The sequence below is a fragment of the Poecilia reticulata genome, linkage group LG17 (genome assembly GCF_000633615.1).
Source record: "Poecilia reticulata strain Guanapo linkage group LG17, Guppy_female_1.0+MT, whole genome shotgun sequence".
NCBI lineage: Eukaryota > Metazoa > Chordata > Actinopteri > Cyprinodontiformes > Poeciliidae > Poecilia > Poecilia reticulata.
Genome location: NC_024347.1, coordinates 21,625,775 through 21,645,670, shown reverse-complemented (window position 1 = coordinate 21,645,670; position 19,896 = coordinate 21,625,775). Strand labels below are relative to the sequence as shown.

Sequence of the window (19,896 nt, the reverse complement as noted above, 5' to 3'; positions counted from 1 at the left end):
TAGTTTCTCTCCAATTTATTGTTTACACAAGCACTTAGCCTTTCCAAAGGGACAGAAATAAAACGATTACAAGAAATGCTCAGAATGAAGTTAAAACTGAAAAACAATAAAGGAAAAGCAAGAGGAAATCATTACGTCTCACTTTTACCTCTTACACCACAAAAGAAGTCTCAATACTGGGACAGAGGTTTGCACATAAAAACAGTGTACAAGCTAGCTAGTAAATGTACTAAATGTGCAGTGGATTTAACACAAATGTGAAATAAAAACACAGTTAAACTGAAAAAGACAACAAAAAAAAACAATTGCATAATGCTACAAATCAGATGAACAACTATGGTAACTACTGCTACAGTGACTTAGAGTAAAACAAAACATTTATGCTTAATAAATGAATATAGCTTCTTATGTTAAACACGTGAAAAGTTTAACTTGGCTTGCCGAGATGTAGAGATGCACCCATCAGTCAATTTTCCCTTGATCAGCTTTGATTATTGATTGGCAGGTCAATTACTGAAGCATTTGTTTCTCTTAAATGCATCAAAACTAAGAACTCTCACAATTCAATTAACAAATCAACTAATATCCTGTATTTTGATGCACTTTTTTTTTTTTTTTGCCCAAATTTAGAAAAAAAAATTGGGATATATGCTTTATTGCACAAATTAGGATTACACTGTCATACCGTAATTTTCTGTTGGGCTCAAAACAAATAGCTGTATCAAGTTCTACAATCAAAAAAAAAAAAAAAAAAAGCATCCACCTATCCACGGTCGATACATTTTTACACATGGAGGGCAAAGTGGGAGCTCCTGTCTATCCCTAGTGGTCATTAGGTAAGAGGTGGTGTTCACCCTGAACAGGCCACAAGTTCAACACAGGGCAACACAGAAAACCCTGCAAATCTGTATTGGTCAGAAAAATGCTGATTAGTGCATCTCAATTAAAATAACTAGAGTTTCTAGAAGAAGACTGACTGCACAAGAAAAGACTCCTTCCAACTTAAAAAAAAAAAACACACAAAGAAGAACACGGATGAAAAACAAAAAAAGAACAAACAAATCAAAATCATAGTAAACATCTGGCAGACAGATGGATGGTGCTGTTTTATTTTACACTTTGACAAGTCAATATATTCATTTTTATTTGTTTGCTACAAAAGCACACGCTTGTCTTGCAGCACACACAAGTGATGGTGTCATCACTCTTTCAGGAAACCCCTGATCTGAAAGTGTCAAACTACTCCCTTCACCTCAAGCAAGCCTCTGTCCCTTCTCTTAAACAGAAAAAAAAGGAAAATCTAAATTAAAATACAAAAAACAAAACAGACGTTCACACTGCTGGATCATAGATTTTATGAAATGCATCTTCAGGCTTACTCACTACAGACAGTGGGGAAATATCTTTTATCCGCTATATAACTCCTGCGTCTCAGGAGATAAAAGAAAGTTTTGATAGTGCAAGGTTATAAGGTAAATATATTAATATGTTGTTTTAGATAATGTCCTTTAAGTAAAGTGCAAATCTCTGATCAGATGAAAGGTGTGTGCAAGCGATTCTAAAGTTTGACTGACTCCTCCCACTCCTTGTCCATGCACAAATCAGCCCTTGACAGACAACCTGAACATCATCTGGTGCAACATTCATGTAACAAATATGCAGTCTATTATACTGAGTGACTTATGTTATATTTATGTGTATTGTTTGGAATCTGGACTTGACAAGTGTATGTCTTAGTATTTGCACACCACGGAAGGATAGGGTCATTTTAAGTTGGAGCATGTTAAAGAGATCAGTGTTGCAGAAACATATTCCAATCGTTAAGCTTAAGAGTCAGTAATTTGGTAAACTATACGTTCATTTGAATCCATTTTTTTTTTTTTATCAAGTGACAAAAGTTATGGTGAAGCGAGACCAGCTCAAGTGAAAATGTTCATTTACCACCGAGCTCACACACACACACACACACACACACACACACACACACACACACACACACACACACACACACACACACACACACACACCCACACACCCACACGCACACAATCACAATTCCAATGTGTTCTTTAACCTGCTGCTACACACGACACAACCTGGGCGAAACAAACACACAGAAGCACAACCATGCAGGGGAACCGTTTCTGACTCGTAACTGATGTTTTAAGACCAGCTTAAATTAGCATCAGACCTTGGAAGAATGAAAGGCCAACATTGGGCGAGTAATTTCTTTTTTTTTTTTTTTTAAATTTCCAAAAGTGCAAGGTAAACGATACATCTCTAAACTCCTCTCACTCCACAAGAGGGCAGCTGTTAGGTTTGGGGTTTGCTGCGGCGGGGGAGGAAGGGGTCGAGTTTGACCTAAGCATCGGGGGAGAAGTCGGTTGGTCCGTAGGTGGAGAGCAGGGCGGCATCCACAGGCTCCATGCAGGAGGGGCAGGTGAAGGATCTCATCAGCCAGTCGTCTATACAATCCATGTGATAGATGTGCATACATGGCAAAAACCGAATGGGGTCTCCATAAACAAAGTCCAGCATACAGATCACACACCTGAAAAAACGAATCAAATAAAGACAATGAGACCCAGGATTTTAGGAGAACATATTGTGATAATTTAATTAAATGTCTTTTATTGTGGCTCTAAAAGAGGCAACAAGCACAGCTGCAAGACAGGAATTATTGTAATAAATTGCATCGTCGTAAACAAAAAATATTGCAAAAAGGAGATGTTAAATACTAAGTGTTGATCTAACTTATTGCCTAATTTCATTTTGTTTCTACCTTCTGTGCAAACACCCAAAGCTTTCATCATAAAGAAAACATTTCGTGTTAACAAAATATGTATAAATCARAACTTTAAGGTATGAAAAGACACACAGGGGTCTCCAAGACAACCACAAGTGTGATGTCTGGCAACTCCTATCCATTTTTCCACATAGTATAAATGCTTACTCTCTGATCTTCTTCTCTGAACCGTCTGGTCCTCCATCATAAACGCCCTTTGGGAGGTGCTGGATGAGGCCGATGCGCTGAGCTATGCGGATCTGCTCCTCCTCCGTCAGCTGGGTGGCCAGACGGGCCTGACTGGGTGTTGGGTGGTACATGGGCATGTGAGCCTGCTCCTAGTGGCAGACCAAGAACCAAACACACATATTCACCTGTGTCAACACGACATCAGGTCCGACGGGGTCAGACTGAGAGGGCAGACACGGAAAAATACAAGCGCTGTTGCAGACAGAAATGTTTACATGCATGTGCCCTGCGGGAATAACAATGAAAACAAACAATATTTTTGCCTATTTAAATACAATTTTGAGTATAAGTGAAGTCAAATGAGGCCACAAACCTGAAGCTATAAACACGCCATGTTAGCAGAATTACTGGAAAACCAACTAGTAGCGTAACTACTGGTTAACATGTGCTAGCCAACCCTTTTCTAAAAAAAAAAATGTTTTTCCTCAGGATATTAAAGGAGCAATAGAACGATTGAAGATCCTCACCTGGTACGGAGGAGGCGGCTCCAGATCGGGATCTGTCCCGTCGCCGAAACTCGCCCTGTCTGACTGGGACTCATGGAGCAGAGAGATGTCGTCGGATGTTGGGGACTTCAGACAGTTGCCCATATTTCCGTGCCTCCAGTCCTTTTCAGGGCCGACGTTAAAAATCACAACTATGCTGCTAAACTTGCTCTGGGTCGGCTAATGTTAGTTTTAGTCCCAGGAATGATCGACTACTCGGGTTTATATCAACATTAACATTTCTGTCATGCTTAGTCAACTCCTGCAAACATGTTAAGTGGCAACAGTAAAAAAAAAATAAATAAACTAGCTTCGTTCCATGATTACTCGGATCTGAGAAACAAAACAAAGAACTCTCCTTGATGAGGATGACAGCGGTTAGCACTCCAGATAGCTACTTTTTTTTCTGCTCGATTTCCTCAATACGTGACGCTCATTCCTTGTAGAGACTCCCACTTTGCATACAGTATATTGCTCAGTAGCAACTTTGGATGTCCCACTGAGCTGTCTGAGTGACAGACTCAAAGATCATTTACGCCTTTCAACTTCGTGAGTAACATTAAACAATTTGTTTCCTTGCTAGCTGTTTCTTCTCTATCCTTTCTTCTTCTTTTTGGTAAGTCAGCTCAGATGCGAAACACCGCCATCAGCCGTCCTGGAGTGGAACACAAGACCAGCCCCTTACAAACGCTTACAAATGATTGTATTTACAACATAATTTAAAAATAATTACGAAAGAAGATTAGAGGCAGTGGAGAAAATAAACAAAGTATTTTATTATATTATGAATAAAATGTATAATATCAGAATTCTTACCAATTTCCCCATAGAATTACATTTTATTTCCTCAGATTTATTTTGTTCTGTCCCGGAATTTGGGGACCATAAAAATAACTTAAATCTGACAAAAAGTTAGTTTTCCTCCTCACATCTCTATCATTGAAGCTGGTTGCAAAAAAAAAAACAAAAAACTCACCTATATTAATCCCTCACAAGTAATCTACATGTTTAAGATGTTAAGTAAACCCTACTGTGAAAAAAATTTAAACTTAAACGTTTTGTATTCTAGTTTTAGAGAATTCTTCTTTTGAGTATTTCAACTTCCATAAGTTGAAATAGAACTCATAAAGTCMATTTTTGACTTATTGTGTAATTTTTTTTTTAAGACAACACATAAAATTTAAAAAATGTCTCATTTCTGCTGCTGTTTTAAACTGTTGATTAGAAAATATTATTTACTGAGGGAAGGTTTGTTATGAAAAGCTTTAAAAAAATATTCAGTGAACAAAGAGTCTGTAGCAGTTCTCAAACTTTCCAGCTTTTGACAGTCAAAATAACGACATAAGAGGATTTTGACAACAACTCTTGGCAGGATCTAAAAGGTTCTCTTTGTACTATTTCTATGCTGAATTTATTGACTTGAATTTTACTCTGAACAGTTGTCTTCTATTGTCTTCTTGTGTTTTATGCACTAAAATAGATTTTATTGTTGACTTAACTGGTATGGTAATTTTTACTAAGTTTTACTACATATATTATTTTCAACAAAAAAAAAAAAAGCACATAAACAGATGAGGCATATCTACAAAGCTACTTGCAAAACCAGCTGCCACCAACCAACATAGCCTTCTTCCCCAAGGATGTTTGTCTTTTGAACTCCTTACGGCTGTGGTCTCAAACTTCAGCTCTCCAGCGCCGGTGTTCTACAACTTTCAGTTGTCTCTCTGCTTCAGCACACCTGGCTCCAACAGAGCTCATYAGCAGAGCTCTCCGGAGCTCTACTGCATGCAGTTTAGCCACTGAATTCCAGTGTGTAGGACAAGGGACACATCTAAAAGTTCCAGGACACCAGAACCTGAGGATTTGAGTTTGAGACGACTGTCARTGATACTTTTCCATTGTCTGAAAGGTATTAAATTGCCTCTTTATGAGTCTGCTCATAAAAAGGCAACCCTCCATTGACAAACAGAATAGGCATATAATAACTATAACAACTTTTCTCTATGAAAAAAACTGAATTGGCTGTACATTCACATATATGTATATATTTTTTACATATATGTATATATTTTTTGTGTCTTTTCCTTTAATTCTTCAAAAGTTTAAATATTTATACTTATTGTTTATGTGTTGTTAACATTTTAAACTAAAAGCAAATCTCTTGTTTGGGCTAATTCTTCTTCTTCTTCTTCTTTACTATTAATGCATTACTCTTCTTAGTATCAATATGTGCCACAGTYTGCATTTGAAAATCACTAATTAAGTTTTTTTCTGTAGTTCCCTCTATGCATGAATATCACCTTCCTTTGTAGACATTGTTACATATTTATRTCAAAAATCTAATGTTTTGATATTAATATGGATAAAAGCATGCAGATAAACATAATAAGCAGAAAGTCTCCAACTCTGAGATTACTTGACTTAATAAAAGGGTAAAAATGACAAGACTTCAAATAACAATGGCCATTTGAGKACACCTTTACTCGTATATACAGCTATTGTACACATACGAACCCACAGAGTATTTGCATTCCTGGAACTTAAAGTAAAATCTTTTGGTTAAGAGAGCTTCAATAATTTCACCTATTTGTCAGGCAAATAAAACAATACACAACCTTAATATGAATATTTCCAAAGATTCCATCTTTAAAGCTTGCCAGCAAAGATAATTATTTTTCCCTTTTTTAAAATGTTATAAACAGCATCTTTTCTCTGTACATTATTTGCAAATGCATTAGAGTAATGTGTATTTTTTGAAGCAAAATGTGTCATGATGTACCTGCAAAGTTTCTATAGTTCATGTTTCACGCTCTTCATGTAGTGCGCACAATCATAGATGGAGATCAGTTTTGTGATCATTATGTGGTAAAACTGCACTCTCAATTATTCTGAGATGCTTTAATGCTCAGAAATTGAAGAAAAGCATTTCCTCATTTTTCACCGTGACAAATTTCTGCTCTGCATGWTATGCAATGTTAGTTTTCTGCCACAGTCTTTTTGCCAAAAAAGTTCAGAGTTTAAAGGGATTGAGAAATAAAAATGATGTAAAACTGACCAAAGTTAGAGATCCGAGGTGTGATGATTGCATGATTTAATAATTATATTAAGTGAAATCACAAACGAATCATTCTATGATATTCTATTACTTTAACCATATCCCAGATTTGTGAACTTACAATGCTTAAATACCAGAAAAGAAAAATGAAGAGGGGAAATTAGACTGTTGACCTCTGCACATTCATTCATACAGTAAAAAAATCCAGCATTATTAGTATATCTCTTATTATTAATATATCACTGCCTGGAAAAGTATCAGATTGCCTCTTTATGATGGCTTGTTGCACTGACCTGTTCTAATACATGGCAATGGTGAGATGATCAGGATTTATTTACAGAAAAAATATAACAAAACATAGTTACATATTCACACACCCCACAGATAAATACCTTTTAGAGCAACACAGAATCTTTTAAAAACATCTTCAGAAATGAAAATACCTATTGACACAAATGGCATGACCTGGTCCATTGTTTTCAGTMATTTTCTTTACTCAGTGACAACTTGAGATGCATTATTACTCTGTATCATCAAGTACAAATCAGGAAATAGACCTTATTGATTGTCAGTGTTCTTTGTAAGTTGGCATCTACAGTTTCAGGAAGTTTTAAGGTCTTTTGTCATTTTAGGTATTTGCCCGACATCCAGAGGGCTCACAACCTTGACAAGGCAAAGAAAAAAAAAAAGAGACTCATTGACTTTCATTTCAAGGGTGCCGATGTCCTCGTCCATGCTGTGTGTCCCGACCCTAGCACCTGTCGTCCTCCTCTGTGTCGCTGAGGGGGTCGCAGCCTGCAGCGGAGGCCGTCTGCATCAGACGCTTCCTAAAGTGTCCGTTGGGGACCTGCCAGCCGGTCCGCCAGCGTGGGTGGGCTGAGCCAATGGTGTTTGAGCGTCCCAGGCTGCAGGCCACGGCCGCCTCGAAGGTCAAYGTCTCCATGGGACCAGAGGGATCCGGGCTGTGGTCGTCTTCTTGTGAAGCCAGGAAAGGCTCTGAGGGGTAGCGTCGAGGCGGGGACGCGTTTATGTCAAGCTGACTCCGCCTCCCTCCCGCAGCTCCTTCTTGGGTCTCCCATGAGGYCTTGCTCCGTCTTGTCGTCTCTGGGCTGCCTTGTTCATCATCATCCTCTCCGGCAGAGGCTTGTGTGCGACACACAAGAGGGGAATAGGAGATGTGAGGGCGAGATCGGGTTGGGGTTTGTGAGAGAGGTCGTCGGCCGCTGGGTGTGCTGGACTCTGAGGTGGACGGTACTGGGCTGTCTGAGCTGTTACCCTGAAATAAGAAAAATTACAATCAGTTAATCCAGTAGCTACTCTTGACTTTTCATTCACATCAATTTACAGGACCTTTAAAAATGTGATATACAGACACAAAGTAGTGAATAATTGTAAATTTATTGACAGTTTTGAATGTTAAGACAATAAAAGGCACTAGAAGGCCTTTTAGACTGCTATTTAAAAGGAAACTGCAAATGAAGACCTGGTTGTGTTTCATTCAGGCTGCAAAAGAGCAAGAGAGAGTAAGACTGTCAGAAAACAAGTTTTACTAAAACTGTCAAAGTAGACATTTCAACCACATTTCCATGTACTAAGTGGTTGAAATGTTTAGTCTATAACTGGTTATGTTTATAAAATAATACAACTACTCTTTCTCACACAGCATATCACCTTTTCTTCAATACATATAATTAGTGACCACCTATGGCAGAAATAATAAGAATACAGTGCAATAAGAATAAACGATTACATTTAAAAAGACTACAAAATTACATTTTCTTAATTAAGACAGGCATATGCTTTCTTATGAGACCAATGTTTCTTGCTTTTACACTGAGATACAGCGACTCTCTTTTCCAAATCTTTGTCCTAGCAGTTTGAAAGTGATTCTACTCTTAGAAATGCTACTGYTASTACGTTGACTAATTCTAGCTACGTCCCCCACTGGTCACTGAAACTGGTCAACAGACATGATGTGGTTGGGTAAAGAGCCATTATTGAGACTGTCAATATACAAGGTAACATGCTAAAGTAGCAGAAAAGTTTGATAGTATATATAAAAAAAAACACCTTATTTGGTTGTTTGGCATCTAGATGTGTATATTTTACTCACCTGTTTATCCTGGGGAAGGGCTTGTTCTACGCTGGAGGAACGTGAGGGTTGCAAGCTTCTTTCCTCTGAGTTACAGCGAGACGTGTCTGGAGACAGCAGGTGACAATGCTCCTTGGAACGACCTCGCTCTCTGTGCTCAGACCGTGACACTGGTAAGAAACAGAAGAACATAAATGTGCACATTTAATAAAAATAATAACACTGAAAGCATTTTCTTTTATTAGTACCTACTACTACTCTATATTGTATTGAACAACAACTAGGCTATACATCAGTGGTCCCCAAACTACGGCCCGCGGGCCGGATCCGGCCCACCTCCACATTTGGTCCGGCCCCCTGAACAATACCAGAGAGCGTTCAGATTTTTTTCATATACYGTATTTTCCGGACTATAAGCCGCTTATATGAAAATTTTTCTTCAACCACCAGGGAGCTCTTTAGCAGGAAGTGAATCATTGGAAGTCAAAATTGGAAATAAAAGAAGAAAGCGCCCATTAAAAYGGAATTAGGTTTTAATAGGGAATTGAAATTTGAGAATGTTGTTGATCAGTTAAATAGCATTGAGGGGAAAAAGAAGATTTTTCGGGGTTTTTTAAACAATAGTGGGATCATTATGAGAATTTGAGGCATAGATATTAGGATCCAGTGGATGGCAGTAGTGCAACAATAATGGATGCAAGCTGCCGTTGAAATCTGAAGAAGAAGAAGAAGAAAGCGCCCATTTTCATTTAGCACATGCTAGTAGCAGACACGAAGGATCAGCACTTTTAYTGTTACAGTTACCGTTTGGAAACTACTGTAATCAGTTCAGTTAAATCTAAACTTGGCATATTCAATTGACCTGTTATGACTCAAATTTTGGGTGTCCGCCCCCCTCTGCTGCTGCTGCTGCTGCTGCTGCATCGTTGTGGAAAACCTGGCAGAGATATCTGCGGCAGGCGCGGAGCTGTAGTTACGTTTCCTCAATGGAATATATACTAGTCAGTCTTTCAGCCATTGGGATTGACAATGGCTGTTTCACTCACGGTTTAGCCGATGTGCTTCCTGGGTAAAAATCAAAAGACAAACGCCCTCCCCCCCCACAGGAAAAAGTTTGGGGACCTCTGTTATGCATAGTGACAAAAATGCCCTGTTTATCAAATTGCCAGCCGATTAACCCTTGTGGGAGTGATGTTGTTTCATCAATTACATAGTTATTCCCTCCTATGTTAGATCTCAATATCCCAAGTACTTACAATATATTAAAAAGGACGACAAAAACTGCATTTAAACGCATAAATCTTTGGTATTTGAATTAATGTTTGCTCATTTGCTTAATACAATATATGACATATTTATATATTTTAATTTGAAATGGTATGCTACTATTAAAGATGATTCCTTTTTCTTTCCAGGTCCAGACACACTGTAATACAAACATACTTTATGTGTTTTCCAGGGACATATAGGCACTTTGCAGACAATTCAAGTAACTGCATTACCTTCAGGTATGTAAACCATTATTGTGTAGCTTCGATTATAGGTTGGTAAGGTGTTAGAACGCTTTTGAACATTGATATTATCACATTCAATTTTTTATAACGACTTCTTCTATCGTGAAAATTTGATGRTTTTAAAAACGTTGGAGGATGTTTAAATATATCTGTCCTTGACAAGGCTCAGTTTAAAAGTCATCACTCCAGGGTTACACATCAGTGCCAACACATCACACTCTATTTCTCCTACCACATAAATTATATGAAGCTCCTATCTTCCCTTTGCTGGAGCAGCATTCTAGATGTCTCAGGAATGCAGAAGGACTTAAAGGGTTTGAATTTTAAAACCTGACATCATGTTAGAAGAAAAAAAAAACTAAACAAAGAAGATCACATGAGATGTGTGAAGCTCCACTCCTAATAAGATAACCTGTCATGCAGTCTATTGTGATCATTTGACTTTAGCATGACAGTTGAAACTCCTTTGTTCTATTTCTAACAACGCTGTCTATGCACATTAAATCCATAGCCTTTTTTTTTTCAAAGTCACGCTGAGAGCTTTAAAAAAAAAGATAGCAAGTTTATACTTTTCTGCTTGTGAGACAAAATTTGTATTCATAACTTGGACAGAGCATAGTCAAGAACACACAAAAACGTGACTAACCAGCAGCCTTGTAGCTTTTATGTCGAGGTCGGTACACTCTCTCAGGGCTTTTCTCCTCCTCCCAGAGACCGTTTACACGTTGATCTGCAACCGTGGAGACTGAACGCTTCATGGAGCCACCTTTAGCCTCTTCCTGCTTGTATGTGACCACAAACAAAAACAACGGTAGATTTAGAAAATACCAAACTCCRTCCCATGATTTAGGAAAAAACAGWAAGTAGTAAGTTTTCATGCATTTATTGGTGCAAAAGTGCAGCGAATCCTTTGGTTTAGCTTGYTCTATTTTGGGGATGAAAGTCATAACAAGTTTAGCCATCAGCATTCAWGGATGACACCCCGACAGCTCATTGAACCTCAGTCAACTTCTGAAAGCAGCAAATTTCGCAACCAAATTCTTCTGTATTTAAAACAGACAAACCGTGCACATAGAGAAAAACCCGAGCACTTTGGCTTAAGAGCCCATGCAGCCATGGAAGCCAAGATCCAGCCAGGGAGCCATGTCATGGAAGATTTTGAATACCTGCAACTCTACGGCCAGACGCGGCATAGAGGAGGCCCGCACGCAAAGGCCTCTCCCAAGTGGAAGCTCCAATGGGACTTTAATGCCCCAAATGCACTCGCCCACCTAYGTGAGTACAGAAATTAGACAGGAGGGCAAGRAAAGACAGGGCACCGATCACGTCTCTGACAGCACTGCCTCTCCTATGCAGAGGCCCAGCTCAAAGAAGAGAAGGTCAAACAAACCATTTCATCACTGAGGGCCGCCTCAGCCACAATCTCCATAGAAACCATTTCAGCCTAACACAAACATGTTAATAGCTGAAAAGTTAGATTTAGTGAGGAGAGGGAAAAATGAGAAAGTGAGGCTATGAAAGAGAAGAGCAGAGTAGAGTGAAGAAGGACAAGAATGTACAGAGAAAGAGATTTTCAGCACATAGCAAAAGTATTAGTGTATCTGAAATGTTTGTCACATTACAGCCACAAAGGTCAAGGAKATTCATGTAGTAGAARAACCGCATAMAAGTAGAGGGAGAAAAATGATGCATGGAGGGTTTTCACATCTTTTCCTCAATTAACATTTTTGGTATATGGCGAAGAATTTTTCAGCTCCCTGCATCAATACTTTCCAGAATCATCTTTTGCTACAGCTACATCTGCAAACATTGCATATTGTCACCTTCCTAAGATAATGGTCTAATTTTTGAAAACCCAATGAAAACAAATTACCCCTTTTTGTTGCCAAAAGATGATTTAGGCAAAAAAAAAAAAGAGTCCACTTTTGGCAAAAAAATACTTAGGCCATTATTTTAGGAAGATGGGAATATCTTGCCCATCCTTTATTGCCAAATATATCAGTATATTAATAATAAAAAAATTGTCTCCATCTATGATCTGTAAATATCAACTTCTCAGAACTCAAATCCAAAAGAAAGCTGTTTTTCGGATTTGTGTCTAGACTTTGACTGGGACCTTATYCCTAAAAATTCTCTGCAGCCCATTCAAAGCTACCTTGGACCTCTTGGCTGTCTCTGAGTAATGCTTTCCTTTCCCATCTTGTCATTTCAGGTGAACAGAAATATCTTGGTAGGTTTGCAGTTACTTTAAACTTTCTCCACAACTTGAGCCCCTGACCTATCTGCTGTATTCCTTGGTTTTTATGAATGCTGTTTGTGTTCACTAACGTTCTYTAGCAAATGTCTGGGGACTGAAAAGAACAGCTGTATTTATACTATGATTAATTTACACACMGATGRACTATTTGCTATTTAGATAATCTCCGAAGGAAATTATGCACTCAAGTCAGAATAACGAGACCTGAATAAAAATGGATGCCACACTGTTGGATATTTTTGAAAACTACACACCATAGTWTTCAAAAATGAGTTGAGTGTAGGTAAGTCTGGGACTCACCTCTGTTACTTAAAATCCCAATTGAAATACATTTAATTTTTAATTTGTAAAGTGGCAACATGGGATAAAGTTCAAGGAGTAGAAATATTTTTGCCAGACGCTGTGTGTCTCGGCTTGGAAGAGCAATATGTCATGGAAGATCAAATCCTAAAAGTCAGACARCATCTGTCAAGAGGGACAAATGCATTCCTCTGGAAATTTAAATGAAAGTATGTCAGAGTATTTTGATATCATTCGACTGGCAGGGAGTGTAGACCAGCACATCCAGTCAGTAAAGACCCAGCAACACACCAACAACGGGACAGTCTGTCTCCTATATTGCAACCTGCTAAAGGCGAAGACACAGGAGCACAAAAAGCAGCGTTGCAGTGCTCTGYAAGGCACTGAAACATCTGTGACCGCTTATGTATGCCACAAACATTTTCACCCAAAATAAAAAATCACATAAAGTTACATACTGTTTTTTTTCCTTCTTTGAATTGTATATTTAAAGCAATTTCATTAATTATTTATTTAAAAAGTGGTGGTGGTTGCATCTGTCCTCTGTCTCACCACATTCTGCTGCTGACCGGCATCAGTGTCTGAGCTTATGGGCGGCAAAAATAGCTCCTGGGGTGAGATAGGACTCAAAGCCACAAAGCCCCCTCTGGTTCTATACGGGAGACAGGAATAGGGGGGAATAAATTCAGAAAGCAAACACATGCGGCAGTGCTCCACACATCCTGMACATATGTTTTTCAAACATTTGCAGACTCACAGKGCCGAACCCGCGCTGTGAGCCATCATGGGCAGTGGAGTGGTGTTGGACAGAATGTCCTCAGGTAGGGTGGAGGCGTCCAGACGTTTAAACATTAAGTTGCTTTTCTGAAACAAGACACAAAAATATGCATGACAGCTCAAATACAGGTCACAACTTTATAAATAACTTAGTTAAGATTTTGTTTCTTCACATCTTTAGAGCCATGACCRATTGCTGAAGAATGATGTGAGCCACAGAATCCCACCCAGTGGAATTTATAATAAATTTAACTTAAACTTATTTTATTTYCGTACAGTTGTATATTTTTTCTCTCTCAATTTTGCCGAATGCCAGAACAATAAGAGAAAGAGAACATTTTTCTTACATTCTTCAAAGTCAGGCATTTTCACACTGCAAGATTACTATGCCTATAAATAATTTAGAAAGCCTAGGCATAATGCCATGTAAAACTTTTGATAGTTACTGATAGTTAATTCACAACATTTGAGTTGAGTGTAGGTACAACTTGAATGCATTTCAGAGCAAGACCTCAAACAGACGAATCAAATAAAATGGACTACAATATCACAAAGAGAATTGTGGGYCACCATGGAAAAATAAGAAAACAATGAAAAACATAAGGAAGGTGTATTCAAAAATGCAGAATGAAAGAAAGGARTATATATGGAACAACATAAAAAAGTAAGACACACAAGAAAAGGAAAGAAACAATAAAAGTCATCAGGGATGAGGGRTTAGGAGATGAGGTAAGAAAGAAGGAGCAAAGGAAAAAAAATGGAAAGATAAAAGGAAAAAAGGTAAGAACATTTGGACCAGAAGATGAAAGAAAGTCATTTTTACATTCCTGACTTTTCAGAACTTTAAGGAAACCCTGTGACTTTATGAAGTAAAAAGCAAAGAAAAGGAAAATGCAAATATAACAAAAAAAAATCTCACTCTCCATAGAAGGTGCAACAGAGTTCACAGAAACATGCTGTGCTGACCTGAGCTTCCAGCTGTTGCCTCAGCTTTTTTGCTTTGTTCTGTTTGAAGTAGTCCATTATCATCATTGAAGCATAGATCTTCCCCACTGTCATGTCGGTATCTGTGGGAGCAGCGGACAAACTTCATTAAGCCTCACCTCTGGTCTCTTAGTGGCAGATGGAAAAATGCCGCCACAGTTAGAGRCTGACCTTTGTTGATAGGAACCAGGAGATCCAAGGTCTTCTGCGGCAGGTAAGGCCAAATGATGCTGATCTCCTTCTGTAGCTCAGCATCCAGAGCAATGCGGTCCTCCCCCCCTGAGACAATATATACTTTGTACATTCTGATCTTTTTTTATTATTATTATTCATTTGATGTATACTCATGAATTACTATAATAACTAACAGTGACTCTGACCTCGAGCTATTTTGATATCCAAMGCTGTGCGAATCAGTGACATTAGAGTTGAAGTGAAGTGGACAGACATGTCCTCATCCACGGGCATGTTCATCAACACCAACCTCTAAAGAAGACAAAAAGGGGAAATMAAATTATTTTGTAAAAAACCATAGCAATTGAACAAAAACAGTCTGATTTCTATTGCCTCAAATCCAAAAACAGTTTRCATTTACACATTTTTTTTAGTWATTCAATCTCTTCTATGTTTCAGACAAAAACAATGATTATGTTTTTATTACCTTGTAGGCGATCTTAGCGGGACATTTTTTACCCAAGCCCAGAGGCGGAGACATGTGTGTCAACATCTCGTACATAGCTGTGTAGTGAATACGCCCACTTTAGAAAACACAACAGAGACAGAGAGCGCAGAAAGTGGATAGATTAATGAGAAGCACAAGGTTTATTATTAATATATTCAATATTTTCTTTTTTCAGATACAACAGCACAATGTACTGAATGACTGTAAAGTGGGAGAAAAATAATAAATGGYTTTCAATTTTTTTGTCCAAATACTWATSTAAAACGTAACCTKTKTGAAACYTTTGCTCATTTTTCAAAGGAGAAWAGCTAAAACTCWTTCAGATTGARRCATTAASCATATTTTGAAAGCTTACCACAGATTTCCAATTAAGGTAGATTTAGGTCTGGGCCATTCTTACAYATAAATGTGTTTTGATCTAAATTATCAATGAAAGCTTTTACTGTTTATGTCCGCTGCATAAACTTTATCMACTGAGTACTTTACCAAGGTAATTATAAGATTGCAGGTAATTTGAAGCTTTGACATTTCATGTTCTTTGACTGCCCTCTGCTGGTTACAGAGAAAAATACCACTGATCTGGTTCACAAAYCGAAATGCAAAGCAGTAGCAAAAATGAGGCCAATTCTCACCATGCCAGTCTATCATACTCGCCCCATATGCGAACAAATTCATCCAGATGATGAGGGCCCAGAATAGAAGAGTCTCGTGTCAGATACTCAAAGTTATCCATGATCACAGCCACAAATAGATTCAGCATCTAAAAAAAAAAAGACACAAAGAACTGAGATGAAAGCACTGGTCAGGTGAAAGAAAAAGAAAATATTGCTAAAACATTGTATTTTATTATTATTATTTTTTTGTTCATTCTGACCAGAAAAGAGCTGAAGAAGATGAAGGAGACAAAGTAGCAATAAGCGAAGTCAGTCCCACACCCACCCTCGTGGTCTGGAGACATGGTGAGGGGGGCAATGGAGGGATCTGGTTCACACTCCTGTCCGGACAGACAGGAGAGCATAATCTCCTGCCAGGACTCCCCTGTTGCACTCCTGGTGTTTAAAACACAAACGGTTTTAAGCACACTAAGCAACATTTTAGAAAATCTTTAGYTTAAATTGACAATGGTTGCAATCTTTTCTGGTATTTCTTGGTGCARCTCACCTGAACAGAAGCATAAGTGCACTGAAAAAGGTCTTAAAGTTGTTGTGTTGATTGATGTGACTCTCATCATTCAGCTTGATGTTTCCGAACACCTGCAGAACACCCAAAACATCAGGRATTCAAATGCTTATCAAACGACAGCAAAGTGCGCTAAAACCTAAATACATCASTTTGCACTAACTTTTCTTGTAAGTTCCTGGAACTTATTTCAATGGTAGCAATAATATTACCTGCATTCCAATTATGGCRTAGATGAAGAAAAGCATGGCGATGAGAAGGCAGACATACGGTAGAGCCTGTCAGAGAGGAAAGAAAATATAGATGCTGATTTTTGTTATAATATCACCACACAAACTAACAGACTAAGTAACTTGAATAAATAATAGTGGAAAACTTTCAGACCTTAAAGGACTGTACGAATGTCCAAAGCAGAATGCGGATAGTGTAGCCCTGTCTCAGCAGCTTGATCAGCCTGGCTGTCCGAAAAAGCTTCAGGAAACTCATGTTGATGGTGGTGTTCACCGACTGGGACCRCCGTATGAGTCGATTAGAGGGAGGGTGATGCAGTCAGAGAGGGACAGAGTGGCAGGCGGGCAGCAGTGACAGGATGTAAATCACAGATGGTAAAATTCAACACAACATGACCCAAATCAGCGCTGGAGGCAGAGACCGTCACACACACACGAGAAAACTCGCAAACATTTGATGCTGCATTCGGAACTTCCGGCTCTTTGTATTTATTTTTAAGGTCTGCAACCTTTAAGCGTCGATTGTCATTCGGGTAACGGCTTACCTGCAAGTCCACAATTATTTCCGTGATGCTGCCAAGAACAGTGATAAAGTCAAAAATGTTCCAAGTGTCTCGAAAGTAGTTCTGCATAGAAAAAAATAAAAAAATGTCATATTAATTTGATGTTTTTATTCAAATGCATTACAGGAACAAAAACTGGTTTCTTAATCCCCTGAGTTGGGGGCTTTTCTTCTGACGTTCACACTTACCACTAATCCAAAAGCCATTATCTTCAGTATACACTCCATGGAGAACAGCACTGTGAAGGCTGTGTTTAGGTGCTTCAGGACRGCATCGTACGCTGTTGGGGCGGAGTGGTACTAAAAAGAAAGAAAGATATTACTATAATGGTATCTCAAAGGGTTTCCGAAAATAAAATTACMGAGAAACTGGTTTACCTTCATCATGAGAACAACTGTGTTCAGGGCGATCATAACAAGCACCGTGTACTCAAAAGAAGGCGATGCCACAAAGTGCCAGAGTCTGTACTGGAAGGTTTGTCTGTTCTGGGGCATGTAGCGGGTCATCGGCTTGGCGCTGATGGCAAAGTCAATGCAGGCCCTCTGACAGGGAGGAATTGAACAGCATAAACACCAGCTATGCCTTAAATGACACTGACAATCGCTGTTCATACCTCATTCTTCTCCAGACTGCACTCCTGAATCATCTTATCGCCCTGCTCCTGGAAGGTGATGATGATAAGAGCCACAAAGATGTTGACGAAGAAGAACGGAAAGACCACAAAGTAGACCACGTAGAAGACGGACATTTCCATYCGGTTCCCGCGACTTGGCCCCATGTTCTCCTCTGTGACATCGGTGGAGTGTTGAAGGACCCTGGAGCACAAAAAAAAGAAAAACATTATACTTCCTGTTCCCACTCATGAACAATAAAATACAGATTCATGGCTCATTCACAGGTCAGCCCTCACCTATAATTAAGACATATTGAGACAGGTTCCCTAACTCATCCATGAAAAGATAATCTCTGTTATGCTTCAGAGCTTTAACGATAAATATAAACCATCCGAAGATTTAACTTAAATGTAAACTCACTGAGGCCACCCTTCCCCAGTCGACACAGTGAAAAGCGTGAGCAGGGCCCAGCAGACGTTGTCGTAGTGAAACTCGTGTCTCCTCCACTCTCTTCTCTTGACCTCTTTCTTGTCTCTGCTGTAGTCAATGTAGAAGCCTCTGCAGGGACCAGAGCAGACTGGAGGTCATCATTTCCCTTTAATCACCTATGAAACCTGCAACTTAATAAACGGTACTGAAGCTTTGGTTACATGCGAATGTTCACCGTCATAAACATTGATAGAGTAATTTAAATAATCCTGTGGAGTATTGTTGACTTAAATCCAACTTATTTGTAAAAAGGCTATTTAGGAACGTCACGTTTTCTTGCAGGTAGTGAGAAAAATCTCATGTCAGACTAATTTAAACTCTTCTGCTCAGAAATATCTGTGAAACCTGGATTTAGCTCTTAGCGTGATGCATGATGGTCCAGTCCCTAAGCAAGAGATCTGGAGCTAAAAATGGGCAAAAGGTCAAAAATATTTCTTGACATTATCAAATCTGCAGYCATTTATGCAAGCACTGAAAGGTACAGTATTGAATGTCTTTGTGGCCTCAAATTTTGAGAGAACTTTAATGCTTAGTAAGTGGCTAGCATATTATAGGATTTCCTGCCTTGAAAATGCTTGAGTAAGCATTTGTAGCTTTAATGTGTGCCAGTGTTTTGTCTKGCTCTTTAATAAAACCACAAYTGATTTTACACTGTAATACAGAAACCCATCACAAATTGCCTGTCAATATATCTGCCATAAGCTACCGTCAGGTTGTAATCCTAACATTTTAAGACAAGAAAGGCATGACTCCTCTTGTAATGTGAAAAAATACATTTCCCAAAATGTCAAAAAAAAAAATTACTGTAACCACCTTTCTGACAACAGAAAAACAGATTTTGTCTCTTCATTTTCAGGTTCTGTGTCGACAGTTCCCCTCTTACACAGCATGGAAGGACATGCTGATCGAGGCTGACAACATGTAGGAGGRTTTTGCTGATATATGCGGTGCATACCTACTCAGAACACTAATGTGAGTCTGAGAGAACAGATCGGATGCTTATTTACCGACATTCCTTTTCTGTTTTCATGGAGCTGTCAGTGCAAAAGAAGAACTTCCCCTTAAAGAGCTGGACCGCGATGACAGCAAAGATGAACATAAAGAGCTGATACACAATGAGGATGTTGAAGACGTTCTTCAGAGACGTGACCACACAGTCGAAAACAGCCTGTGGAGGAGAAAGACAAGAGGGAGGCAAAGTAAATAAAATCTGTCAGAAGCCTGTGAARCAACATCAAAAAGCAAGTTTCTCATATCTTGATCGGACCTTGAGCTTAGGAAGCCTCTTGATGGTTTTAAGAGGTCGCAGAACTCTCAGAACTCGGAGGGACTTTATTGTCTTGATGTCTCGGCCCTTGTTGTTTCTGTTGACGTTAAAATAAGGTATTAAGGAGCACAGATCTACAGTCCAGCTTGACCATGAAGACATGACATAAGTAGTGAGAGCAAAATGTCAGTGAATTAAGAGAAAAAACACACACAATGTAGCAAARAACTTCATGTTTGAGAGAAAGGCAAACATGAGGAGTAAAATTCTGATTCTGTGTCTATCTATCTATCTATCTATCTATCTATCTATCTATCTATCTATCTATCTATCTATCTATCTATCTATCTATCTATCTATCTATCTATCTATCT

At 38.8% G+C, this 19,896-nt stretch overlaps 2 protein-coding genes across 8 annotated transcripts in view; both read right to left on the bottom strand.

The window, feature by feature from the left end:
* LOC103479673 (RING finger protein 11-like) lies at window positions 1-5,554 on the bottom strand. 2 transcript variants are annotated; one of them, XM_008434228.2, is made up of 4 exons: window positions 5,137-5,554; window positions 3,502-4,174; window positions 2,954-3,123; window positions 1-2,551 (listed from the first exon to the last, which is right to left on the bottom strand). In XM_008434228.2, the coding sequence occupies exons 2-4, from the start codon at window positions 3,622-3,624 to the stop codon at window positions 2,362-2,364; spliced, it is 483 nt and encodes a 160-aa protein (XP_008432450.1). In that variant the 5' UTR covers window positions 3,625-4,174; window positions 5,137-5,554; the 3' UTR covers window positions 1-2,361. The 2 variants fall into 2 exon arrangements, with proteins under 2 accessions (XP_008432450.1, XP_008432451.1); XM_008434229.2 differs by having other exon boundaries at window positions 5,184-5,554.
* Window positions 5,555-5,975: 421 nt separating this feature from the next.
* cacna1eb (calcium channel, voltage-dependent, R type, alpha 1E subunit b) overlaps window positions 5,976-19,896 on the bottom strand; it is a 64,020-nt gene continuing 50,099 nt past the window's right edge. For 3 of the 6 annotated variants that reach the window (XM_008434230.2, XM_008434231.2, XM_008434234.2), the window contains 22 exons: window positions 19,523-19,619; window positions 19,263-19,423; window positions 18,187-18,324; window positions 17,766-17,967; window positions 17,530-17,694; window positions 17,341-17,451; window positions 17,135-17,215; window positions 16,744-16,866; window positions 16,572-16,637; window positions 16,342-16,433; window positions 16,055-16,229; window positions 15,813-15,940; window positions 15,160-15,256; window positions 14,879-14,984; window positions 14,670-14,777; window positions 14,481-14,581; window positions 13,495-13,601; window positions 13,290-13,389; window positions 11,347-11,451; window positions 10,827-10,962; window positions 8,688-8,836; window positions 5,976-7,850 (listed from right to left, as the gene is read on the bottom strand). In XM_008434230.2, the coding sequence (XP_008432452.1) occupies window positions 7,326-7,850; window positions 8,688-8,836; window positions 10,827-10,962; window positions 11,347-11,451; window positions 13,290-13,389; window positions 13,495-13,601; window positions 14,481-14,581; window positions 14,670-14,777; window positions 14,879-14,984; window positions 15,160-15,256; window positions 15,813-15,940; window positions 16,055-16,229; window positions 16,342-16,433; window positions 16,572-16,637; window positions 16,744-16,866; window positions 17,135-17,215; window positions 17,341-17,451; window positions 17,530-17,694; window positions 17,766-17,967; window positions 18,187-18,324; window positions 19,263-19,423; window positions 19,523-19,619 (3,073 nt within the window). In that variant the 3' untranslated portion in view covers window positions 5,976-7,325. The remainder of the gene's footprint in view (window positions 7,851-8,687; window positions 8,837-10,826; window positions 10,963-11,346; window positions 11,452-13,289; window positions 13,390-13,494; window positions 13,602-14,480; window positions 14,582-14,669; window positions 14,778-14,878; window positions 14,985-15,159; window positions 15,257-15,812; window positions 15,941-16,054; window positions 16,230-16,341; window positions 16,434-16,571; window positions 16,638-16,743; window positions 16,867-17,134; window positions 17,216-17,340; window positions 17,452-17,529; window positions 17,695-17,765; window positions 17,968-18,186; window positions 18,325-19,262; window positions 19,424-19,522; window positions 19,620-19,896) is intronic. The other 3 variants (XM_017310020.1, XM_008434232.2, XM_008434233.2) reach the window with 3 other exon arrangements.